The sequence below is a fragment of the Cannabis sativa genome, chromosome 1 (assembly GCF_029168945.1).
Source record: "Cannabis sativa cultivar Pink pepper isolate KNU-18-1 chromosome 1, ASM2916894v1, whole genome shotgun sequence".
NCBI lineage: Eukaryota > Viridiplantae > Streptophyta > Magnoliopsida > Rosales > Cannabaceae > Cannabis > Cannabis sativa.
This window is the reverse complement of record NC_083601.1, coordinates 44,369,225-44,381,629: the sequence shown is the minus strand read 5'-3', so window position 1 is coordinate 44,381,629 and position 12,405 is coordinate 44,369,225. Positions and strand designations below refer to the sequence as shown.

At 31.0% G+C, this 12,405-nt stretch overlaps 2 protein-coding genes across 2 annotated transcripts; both read right to left on the bottom strand.

The window, feature by feature from the left end:
• Positions 1-4,709: 4,709 nt before the first annotated feature.
• On the bottom strand, positions 4,710-6,201 carry LOC115707367 (long-chain-alcohol O-fatty-acyltransferase-like). Its single transcript, XM_030635311.2, has one exon. It carries the CDS (start codon positions 5,902-5,904, stop codon positions 4,900-4,902), a length of 1,005 nt encoding a protein of 334 aa, XP_030491171.2. The 5' UTR covers positions 5,905-6,201; the 3' UTR covers positions 4,710-4,899.
• Positions 6,202-8,002: 1,801 nt separating this feature from the next.
• On the bottom strand, positions 8,003-9,245 carry LOC115707366 (probable long-chain-alcohol O-fatty-acyltransferase 5). Its single transcript, XM_030635309.2, has one exon. It carries the CDS (start codon positions 9,189-9,191, stop codon positions 8,157-8,159), a length of 1,035 nt encoding a protein of 344 aa, XP_030491169.2. The 5' UTR covers positions 9,192-9,245; the 3' UTR covers positions 8,003-8,156.
• Between the last annotated feature and the right edge of the window lie 3,160 nt (positions 9,246-12,405).

The window sequence follows — 12,405 nt, the reverse complement described above, 5'->3', positions numbered from 1 at the left end:
CAACCCAAGTTTTAATAAAACCAATAAAACTTAATGTAAGCCCAAATAAAAAGTCTAACATTATACATATATTAGTTTCCCTCGATGTGAGATAGAAAGAAAAAATATAATATACATGTAATTGGTAGATAAATCAAAGTATAAATTAAGTATTACGTCGTACCATTTAATTTGTTAGTGTCAACTCTTATTTATAAATATATAATATATACTGTGACCGCATCATCATCTTAATATATGTATGGAGTGGTAGTGGTTGATTAGTCTGTATACGTAGCAGCCAAGGACCTGAGAGAGAAAGAAAAATTTAGTTTGGGTTTGTCGATCAAATGTACCTATATATATGACTATTATTTCATATGGAGAAAGAAAATGCATGGTAGTTTTCTTATTTATGAATATATATTAGAATCACGCTTGTCTTTCTGAATAATAAGCGGTGTGATAGGAAAATAATAATAAATTATATATATATATGTAGATTTTCTAGGTCATTTAACAGTACTATACCAGATCTTCCGATTCTCTACCTGTTTAGGCGCGCAAAAGATAATGTGGACCTAGTCAAACAAAAATATATAATTATACTAACAGCAAAGCACAGTAAAAGTTAAAATAAATAACATTATTTATAAACAAAAGTTCAAATAATACAACTAAATATAGATATAAAATCTATTAGGTAGAAATATAATTTTAGCTCTAAATTATTTAGTAAAATTTATATGATATTTAAATATTACTACAAAATTAGCGTTAGAGGAGGTTATTTTAGGAGTCAAATCTTCTGTCCCAATTTTTCCCTGTCTCCCTATCCCAATCCAATTATAATGCTCCACTTCAATTAATTATGGGACTCTTTTTTTGGTTAAATGTTCTTTTTATATTTTTTTTATTCAGAGAAAAATAATAATAAAGACACTTGAATAAAATAAAATCGTTAGAAAAAAAAAATAATAAGAAGAATAAAATAAAATTTTAGTTAAAAAATAATATAATTTATAAAAAAAAAAAAATAGACCTATTTCTTTTATTTCAGATTTTTTTTATTAAGAATCTTCTTTTTTTTCTTAAAAAAATTAAACTAGTGTTATCTTTAATATTTTATAAATATTAATATTAATAATATATTATTTTTTAAATGTATTAGTATTACGTTAATATTAATAATATATTAGGTAAAATCTAATTTATTCAACTAAATATATTAAGTCTCTTTATTTTGGAAAGAAAAATATATTAACTCTGGTAGGAAATATAGGTGAAGCATTTTAATTGGATTGGGATAGAGAGCCAGGAAAAAATTTGGACAGAAGATTTGGCTCCGTTATTTTAGTTAAATATATAATAAAATAAAGTAGCCAATTAAAGCTTTTTGGTTTCGTTAAAGGGGTTTTAGCAGCCCATAGTGGCGGTTATTATATAATAACACCACTGCCATAGGAGCATGCGTACATGTGTTTCTCGGCGGCCGGCGACGATTATTATATAATAATCGCCACTATAGGTCGACCTTAAAACACCTTCATCGACAACAAAAGGCTCACTTCATCTCCTCCTCCAATGTTCATTCTCTCAAAATCCAGACGAAACCCTCCTCAACAACCACATCTTCAGCCCAAAAATCCTACTTTTCCCATCTTTCATTTTTTTTTTCAAAATTTCTCATTTTCAATACCAAAAATATCTTCCTGTTATTAGAATGATAATATTTAGTCTTTTAAGTGTAGAGTAAATGTGTTGGTGACGATTGTGAATTGTGATGGTTGTAGCTCCGGGGATTGGATTTTAGACATAAAAACATTGAACCTCAACATTTATTAAGGTAAAAATTTCATCTTTAATAATTCTATTGAGGTACATTGCATTTAAATTATTTTGTAAATTTTTTTAAGGTTTTTCTTGTTAAGATTGTGAGTTCTTTGGGGGTTGCAGCAATGACCGAATTTCGACAATAAAGTAAAAATTTAATTTTTAATAGTTTTGTTACAATTTTTTTTTGGATTTGTATGATTTTTTCATTAATGATTGTGTTTGTGTTACACTAGTAGTTTTGAGACAAATTTATTATTTTTCTTTAATATTAATATGTTTGTGGTTGAAAGATGAAAAGAAAGATTGAGAATGAGATATATAGGAGCTTATTAAAACAAAAGTATAACATTAGGGTCTAAATAATATGTTAGTGAGATAATTAAATATTATTGACTGAGGGTTTCGGCAACTCCTAGAACTGTTTGAAGTAATTAATTAATATTAAAGAAGAAAATAATACTGTAATTTCTTTTTTATATATGTTGAGGAGACATTTTACTGGCTTTTCCCAAGTCTATTTTTTAATTTACTCTTTTTTTGACATTTAGTCTTGAGAGAAATTTTTTATATATATACTTATGGATATATATTTATGCACTGCTACCCTTCAAGTGACTAAAATAGTATAATACTTTTTAAGTTATTTTGCATAAATCTGAAAGGATAATATATTGCATAAATTAATTAGTTCACAATTTTAATAGAAAATTTGAAGATGAAATCAAATACCAAACTCTAAACTACTGATAGTATTTTTTTGAGATCATTAGCATTCCATACTTTTGGGACCATAAATCTATTTATGTGTTTGAGTTTAAAAGTTTCGGAGCATATCTCATCTTCAATTCTATAAGGTCTTTGCCAATTTGAGCCTAGCACTCCTACTACAGAATCTTCGTGTGAGTCGGGAAAGACTCTTCTGAGAACTAAATCTCTTTTATAGAACTTCTAGCTTGTTTTTTACTTTATAATTAAAATGTTTTGTCACTTTCATTCTAAACTATCGAATCCATCATAAAATTACCTAAAGGCACAAGACGGACAATAAAAATTGAACAAGGACACAAAACAAATTATTGACACTGCACATACTAAATCATGTTAAAAGACAAGATTATACAGATAGATTGATAGTTATATATAGTTAATTTAATTGTAAAGAAAATATAAAATAAAAAAACTAATTATTCCTTAAATATAAGTACATGCAATAAAAAAGAAAAAAACACTAATAGTTTGATTTACATGAAAAATACTAATTAATTTAATTATATTAGAAGTACTAATAATTGGTTATATTAATATAATTAAAATAAATAACTTATATCAAATTAGAGAATAATTTTTTTTAGTTGGTGTAGGTCAATTAAATTCCAACCATATCAACAAATTATAAATTCTACTTTCTATGTTTTTTTTATATATATATTTTTTAAAAAATAGTAGCTTTTTTATTTGTTATATATATCTCATTACAAATTTTTTTATTTTTAGTCACAATAAAATTTGTGACTAAAAGTAAAAAAGTTGTGACTAATTATAAATTATCATTTTTATGTTGTGATTAAAAGGTCCGTGACTAAATATATTAGTCACAAAAATCACAATTTGTTGTGACTGTTGTGGCTAAAAGTAAATTAGTGACAACTTGTATCTAAATATTATAGTTTAGTCATAAGTAACTTTTTATTTGGACTCTAACAAGCAATGGTCAATTCTCGAGCAAATCGGCTTACCTGGTTCAAGCCTTGGAAAGAGCGCCCCAGTGTGAGGTGGCTCCGAATCTGTGGAATAAACTTTGGAATAGCAAGGTTATGGAGCGTCATAAGGTCCTATGGTGGTGTATCCTATCCAATACCTTACCCATAAGATCTGTGATCAGTAAGAGATTCCAAATTGAGGACACTAGCTGCCCTCTTTGTGGAACCGAGGAAGAATCCATGGAGCACCTGTTCCTTTCCTGTCAGGTGGCTTTTTACTTCTGGCGCTCCTCCCCTTGGGGCATCTATCTTGTTTGTGATACAGGCATCAGAGTATGGGACTGGGTTAAGTTTATTTGGAATTTAAAGCACCGAGGCGTTCAGGTCGAGGATGTATTCTTATATGCTTCAATTATTGTGGATACTGTTTGGAGGGTTCGGAATGATAGAGTCCATAATAACTGCCCAGTTGATATGAAAAGATGTGTTGATGTTATTAGTGCTTCTTATGTTGATCTGCATGCTTCGTTTTTCCCTAGTCCTGCTCTGCATCCCAAGTAAGCTTGGTCCCCTCCTCCCCAGGATTGGATCAAGCTGAATTGTGATGTTAGAGTGGGTTTTGACAATATGTGTATTGCAGTGGTTGCTAGGAATCATCTTGGCAACGTAATTAGAGTCCAGACGGCGCGTGTGAACTTCTCTGATGTTCTTTGTGGAGAAGCTGAGGCGTGTTGCTTGGCTGTGTCGGTTGCCTTGGATATCGGTTGTCAGTTTGTGATTGTGGAGAATGACTCGAGGGTGGTGATCAATGCTATCAATGGGATCGAGTCTCGGTGGGCTCTTGATCACTATGTCTCCTTTTGTTCCAAGTCTTCTCCTTCATTTATTAGTTGTAATTTTTCCTTTATTAAGCGAACTTGTAATTTTGCCGCTCACAATGTGGCTAGATGGGCTTTTGCTCATCAAAGGTTTGGAACTATCCCGGTCTCTGATTTACCGGAAAACCTTTTATGTAATGACCATGAGGTCTCTTTTTAATTAATGCATTGCTATCACGCTTATTTAAAAAAAAAAAGTCACATTTAGTCACAAAAAATTTATGTTATGAGTGAAAAATTATCAATAAATGTAGCTGTTTTTTTGTAATTTCTCTTCTATCTTTTTAATTAAATACATACCATACATATCTCAAGATTTAAATAAAAGTATAATTTAAATATTTTAAATGAGAATAAGTACATATCTTAAATTAAAATACATATCATAATTAAGTACATGAAAATGATAGAACATATATAATTACAACATTTTTTTCTCTTCAACACTTAAAATAATATAAAGTTTCGTGTTATATATATCTATCTTAAAGTGTCAAATAGGAATGCTACTTGATTTTGATTGATTCAACAAACTCTATCATCTCACTGTAGGCCTTGACATCGACTTCTAATCTCATAAGAGCCGGCATGAAGAGCCACAAGGCAGTAGTCATGAGAAACGCCACCGCCAAGGACCCCGAGACCAACGGTGGCAGCCGCCACTTCCTGTTAACGGCCTTCTTAACGGCAATCTCAGCAGCCAAACACATTCCATGCACAACAAAAAGCAACGTCACTTCCCACGTAGGCTTTGATCTTCTCATACTGTAGAAAATAAACTCGTGTATGATCCCAGACATCATAAAAGTCGGGATCACTGCGGGGACTGGGGCCCACTTCCTCCCGATCCAACGGCTCATGATGTTCCTAACTGGAATATACACCGTGGAACGTAGGCTGTCACTGGCCATGAGATTCCATCTCCTCCCCCAGAAGTCTTGTAGCGACGTGGACAAGTAAGGCTCATCAAAATGTGGCTCCAGCTCTGCACCGAGCGCGGCTCGTACCAAAGCCGCCACCGCGGCTTGGATGATCTCTAAAAAGATGTAGATGTAAATGAAGTAGAGAGACATGAAAACTTTTGGGTGAATTGTATAGGATTTGTTTTGTTGAACTGGTATGATGGTAGAGAATATGAGTGCTTTGATGGCATAGTTTGTGAGAGATTTCTTTTGTTTATTTAGTGGATCCTCTTGAATTTTGATTGGGAAGGACGCTAAGGGGATGAAACGAGACAAAGAGAGAGGTGGGTTAGAGGAAAGAGGGCCTTTACTGTAGGCAAAGAGTAGAAGTTTGAAGTTGGCTAGCCAAGCCACGAAGAATGAAATTGGTCCTCCCAGAATGATGGTCCTTAGATTTAGAGGCAATACCAAGAAAATAAGTATCACAGGAAGGATGGCTATGAGCCTGGCTGTGCCTGGCGTGATAATGTTACCGATTGTGTGACAGTAACAGAGTGATGCCACCACAGTTATCCACACCATCACCAAGTTGTTTATTTCACCTTCCATTGATATTTTCTCTTCTAGCTAGCGCTCTAGCTAGTTACTGATCAGCTTTGATCTAACTCTAGTTGACCATATTACGAGGATAGAAAGAAAAATATATACATGTTAAGAACATTACTATTATTAAATTCAAATGAAAATATGTTACATATACTATACTTATACCTATAATTGTGTATGTAAACCAAAAAAATAAAAATCAAAGTTTTATTTTAGTAATCGTATTCTATATTTTAGAATATAATATAATAATATCCTAAATTTAACTTTAGTTAATTTTTCTTAATTAATAAGATTAATAAAGTATAAAAATAATTAATAACAACTCCCAACAACTTATCTTCTTTTATTATTTTTTATTTTATACATTAAACTATATGATTCTTTATCATTTTTCTTTACATTATTTAAATATTTGTTTTGATTAAAATATGAGGAAAAATAGTAGAAAAAATTGAGTTTTTTCATTTTTATACTTTAAAATAATTTTCTTTGTATTTTTACGAAATTCTACATCGAAACCCCTATTGTAACTAGCGTTGCAACTTAAATTACAACAAAAAATCGTATAGAAACCTCTATTGCAACTAGCGCTGCAACCATTTTGGAAACCCAATTATTGTAAATTAAAAAAAAAGTTAAAAAAAAATAGTATATAGAGTAATTTTTAAGAAAAATTTAATAAAAAGATAATTAATAGGAGAGGGGAAGAAAAGAGAAAGGACAAAAAATATTATTAAAAATTACATGAAGAAGCTTTAAAGCTTCTTTACAATTAGAGAAGATTTAATTAAAGGATCTCAATTTTAAAGAATGTGTTTAAAGAAACTAATGGAGCTTGTTTTATGTTATTTTCTTTAAATTTTTAAAGAAGATAAGAGTTTAAAAGAATTATTGTGAGTACTCTAATAGTCACAAAACTTCTGCCGCATATATTTTATTTAAAATTAAACTAATTAAGATTATTATATATGTTCTTATAGAAAAATATAATGTCCGATTATTTGATAAATTAAAGAATCCAACTAATATCTTTTGCATATAACACAAATCAAAAATGGCATTTAATGAGAAAATGTATATCAATAAAAATAAGTTATCCCCTCCACTTTGAGTATTGGGCTATGCCATCCATACAGGATGCACTAATTATTAGATCACGTAGCTAGATGTACAAGAGCATCTTTAATGCAGCTTGTCGGTTGTCTTGTTAAATATGGAATGTGGTTTAATTTTCTAAGATTAATTTTATGTAAAGTGTTGTTTAATATAAATAAGAGTATTGTTATTGACTGTTGTTTTTGATTTCATGCAAAAGAAAATTTATTTGCGAAATTGGTTGTAAAGTTGCAATGTATCATTTATGGATAAATTTCATTTCGGGTCTTGTGTTTTGCAAAAATTATCAATTAGACCCTTTGTTTTGTGTTTAATGACAAAATAGACTCTGTATTTTCCAAAATGGTACAAATAGGACTCTGAACGGATTTTTTGTTAAAATAAAATTTAATAATAATCCGATCTAAAGGTGTTATGACAAAACTGTTTATATATTTTATATCTGTTTATGTTAGAAATTGTCTTCAAGTTCGTTATATCAAAAAAAGTTGTCAAAATTTAAGCTCAGGGTCCTATTTTTACCATTTTAGAAAATTTATGGTCCATTTTATCATTTAACAATACAGATGGTCCAATTGATAATTTTTGCAAAATACATCCAAAAGAGTATTTACCCATCATTTATTCTCTGCTCTCGATAATTTTTCAAATGTGGTTGCACTTGCTGTTCAGATGTTGGCATCTTGTCATCTTGGGCAACTTCAATTCAAATGGGTTTGTTATTGGTTTTCTCTACTAATACTATGATGTTTTGATATACAAATTTATTCATTGAAAATACTATATGTTACAGGGTAAATCTATCTAATAAAATTAAGTTACACATTTAGCCTTGTTAATGTACTAATTTACACAAAAATAAAAAAGATATTGAAAAATTATTTATCTCATAGAAAATTGTGTACCATCTAGATTTAAAAGTCAATTTTAGGTATAACATATATTTTTGTCCCATTTGAAGGATCTCAAAATTGAACTGAGCTTACATAAGTTCCCTTTTAACATTATTAAAAACTTTGAAAATGAGAAATAGTGCATACATGCATCTTGGAAAAACATAACAATGATTCTTAAATTAAAATACTTGATTTTCATGATAGAGCATAATTATAACATTTTTTTTTTCTTCAAATATTTTATGAAATGATAGGCCTAAAGCTACTTTTGATTGATTCAACAAACTCTATCATCTCTCTATGGGCGTTTACATCGGCTTCTAATGCCATAAGAGCCGGCATGAAGAGCCACAACTTAGTAGTCATCACAAACGCCACCGCCAAGGACCCCGAGACCACCGGAGGCAGCCGCCATTTCCTGTTAACGGCCTTCTTAACGGCAATCTCAGCAGCCAAACACATTCCGTGCACAACGAAAAACAACGTCACTTCCCACGTAGGCTGCTTTGATCTTCTCATATTGTAGAAAATAAACTCGTGTATGATCCCAGACACCATAAAAGTCGGGATCACCGCGGGGACTGGGGCCCACTTCCTCCCGATCCAACGGCTCATCATGGTCCGAACTGGAATATACACCGTGGAACGTAGGCTGTCGCTGGCAATGAGATTCCATCTCCTTCCCCAGAAGTCTTGTAGCGATGTGGAAAGGTACGGCTCTTCAAAATTTGGCTCCAGCTCCACACCCAGCGCGGCTCGAACCAAAGCCGCCACGGTGGCTAGGATGATCTCTAGAATGATGTAATTGTATATGCAGTAGAAAAACAAGAAAACATTTGGGTGAATTGAGGATTTGTTTTGCTGAATTGGTATGATGGTAGAGAGTATGAGTGCCTTGATGGCATAGTTTGTGAGAGATTTCTTTTGTTTATTAATTATTGGGTCATCTTGAATTTTGATTGGGAAGGAAGCTAAGGTGATGAAACGAGACAAAGGGAGTGGTAGTAGTGGATTATTAGAGGAAAGAGGGCCTTTACCGTAGGCAAAGAGTAGAAGTTTGAAGTTGGCTAGCCAAGCCACGAAGAATAAAATTGGTACTCTCAGAGAGATGGTCCTTAGGTTTAGAGGCAAAACCAAGAAGATAAGTATGACAGGGAGGATTGGTATGAGCCTGGTTGTCCCTGGCGTGATAATGTTACCGATTGTGTGACAGTAACAGAGTGATGCCACCACAGTGATCCACACCATCACCAAGTTGTTTATTTCACTTTCCATTAATATTTTCTCTCTAGTTACTTCAGCTTTGATCTAACTGATTCATCTAATTGGCTATCTTCTTTTCTTATATTTATTATTGTTTTGTGATAAAGTAAAACAAAATTAATCATTTAATATATATTAAATAATAATATAATAATAGTCAAATAATGTTTAGAGAGGTACTTACTATTAAAATATTTTGGAACAAAAAATATCAAAAATAATGTAGAAGATAGTTTGAATAAAATATTGTATTTTTTTAAGTGATTTATTATATTGGTGGTGTTATACATTAAAATGTCAAATAACAATACTTTTATTTTATAAGTTAAAGAATCAAACTAATATGATAAATATCAAGTCCCACACATTTAACAATTAATATAAGAAATTTTTAACTGCTTATAATGCACCGCATCAAGTTAGTATTCGTTATAATACATGTAAAATGACTTGTGGCAATGCTGAAATATATCTTTTGCATATAAAACAAATCTAAAATGAAAAACCAGGTTGTGCGGTGGCTGCTGTCATCCGAGATAGTGCAGGGTGCTTGGTGGCTGCTGAAACTGGTTTTCAACATGGATATGGCTCGGTTTTGTTGTTTGAATGTATGGCTATCAGGCTTGGGGTGCGGCTGGTTCAGAGGATGCAGGCCAAACCTTTTATTATTACTTCGAATAACCTTATTACTGCAGTAAACAACCTACAGTCTCGGCAAGCTCCTAGAGCCTAATGGGGGGCTCCTCTTCTAACCTCTTGGATGGCTGTGTAGGGATAAAATTTGTTAATAGGGAGTGCAATAAGGTTGCTCATTCTTTAGCCAAATGTTTAAACACAATTGTAATTCTTTTTGGTCAGAGGTTTTACTCTCTTGTGCTGCTGCTACAATAAATGCAGAAAAGTCTGACCAGTTGTAAGTTTCTTCTTGCTTAATAAAGTGATTTCATCCAAAAAAAAAAAAAAAAAACAAATCTAAAATGGTATTTAATGAAAAAAAATATATAAGTGATACTCCGACCTTGATATTTCAATGGCAAATGCCATCCATATACAGATGGAATTAAATATTAGAACAGGCAGGTAGGTATAATCATTTATCATACAAAGAAATATTAAAAAGTAATAATGATGCCTAGTTAATATTTTCCTCAGTGTTATAGTGTTATGTTATTATTGATTGAATGAAAAATGATGTTTATTTAGTATTTTCCTTAATATTAAATTATTATTGATTGAATTAAGTATTAAGTCTTATATAATTTAATATAATAATTTTTAAAAGTATTCCTAATCAATTACAAAGAGACACGTCTAACAAGTGTTAGGCATGATGACTACTGCACAATAACATATTTTATAGTACATGTTCTAAAATTGCTCATTACTTTGCAACGTGTTCAAAGATTCCTGCTGTTTGGGGTTGTTGACTATTTAATTTTGAGCATATATAGTGATCCCATAGCTATCCATGGAAGTTCTTCAACTTTTATGTTTTACAATTGATCAATTTATTAAATACTTAAGTTTAATTTTTAACGGTAATAATACTTAAGTTTTATTTCTGGAACTCTGTAGGTACTTAACCGTTAAATGATAAGTCATTATATCTACGTGCCATTTTTTTATTGATATATTTGAACTAATTTTTTTAAAATAATAAAAATTTAATGACTTGAACCAATCAGGAATTGCCACGTGACAATTTATTTAACCATGTACCTACAGAAGTTCCAAAATTATAACTTAAGTATTATTACCGCCAAAAATTAAACTTAAGTATTTATTTGCAACTGAGAGTTAAACTTATATATTTATGCCGCAAATTACTCTTTCACAATTTAAAGAGAAAGGCCAAACAAAAGGTTTAGTGTATATAGACCGGTTCGCTTTTTATTTTATTTTGTTTTCTTGTTCATTTAAGATTCACTTTTTTTTCATCTAGATAAATCTTATATGTCCTTACAAACTACGAGTTTTTATTGTTTGTGCACTTGGTGTGTGTGTGGGCACCTGCACACCATGAACAAGATTTTTATTAACTAAGTTTATTTTTGTTTTGTTTTTTTATTTTCTTAAGTTTCACAATCGGTATTCATCCAAATAAATCTTATATGGCCTTACAAACCATGTGTTCCGTTACTTGTGCACTTAGTGGATACCATGACCCTGTACACCATGGGCACCTATGCACTGTGCACAAGATTTTTTAGACTAAGTTTGTCTTTATTTTGTTTTATTTTCTTGTTTTCGTAAGTTTCACTTTTAGTTTTCATCCAGATAAATTTTATATGACCTTAATTACAAACCACGAGTTTCCGCTGTTTGTGAAATTGGTATTTGTGTGGGCACATGTGCACACCCATAGAGGTCTATGCACCATACACAAGATTTTTTTTAATCAAGTTTACCTTTGTGTTGTTTTTTTCTTGTTTTCTTAAATTTTACTTTTAATTTTCATCCAAATAAATCTTATTAGCTTTACAAACTACAAGTTTCTATTACTTGTTCACTTGGTGGATGTCATGTGCACCAGCGGCACCTATGCACCAAACACAAAGATTGTTTTGGATTAGTTGTGATTAGATGAGTCAGTTGTAATTGGATATTGTTTGATTTTTTGCACACCCTTATATATAACTCAGATTAAATATATATATAGGGTACTCCTTAGGTGAGAGCATCACTTTTGCGCTCACCCATGAGAACATTTTTGTTGTATTCTAATTGGTTAAATAATGAAGGTGCATAAAATTAAAATGGGTTAGTGAACATACAAATATAATATATATTAGTAGTTATTATTTTTTTTCAAAAAAAAAAAACCGCTATTTAGTTATATTAATTTATTTTTTAAAAAAAATATATAAATTGAATACCTACACATGTATACAAATTTTTCTGATTAAACCATTAACTTCTTCACTTACTCTATTTTCGATCTCACGTTCAAGAAAAGTTTGACCAAACTGAGTGGTCTTTTGAAACACTGCATCGTCAAAGGTTAATCGTTTTCTACGCTTACGACCACTCTTCAATGTACGTAGTACCCCGTACACTTGTGGAAGTCTTACCATTGACATTTTTAAGAAAAACAACTGCAGGTGAAGGTGTTGGTAAAGTCGATTCAACAACCTCAATAGTTGACTTCTCACCAACATACTGTTGATTGAAATGATCTTGTTTCTTTACATTTTCATTAATGAGTATACCAGATTCATTTTTAATT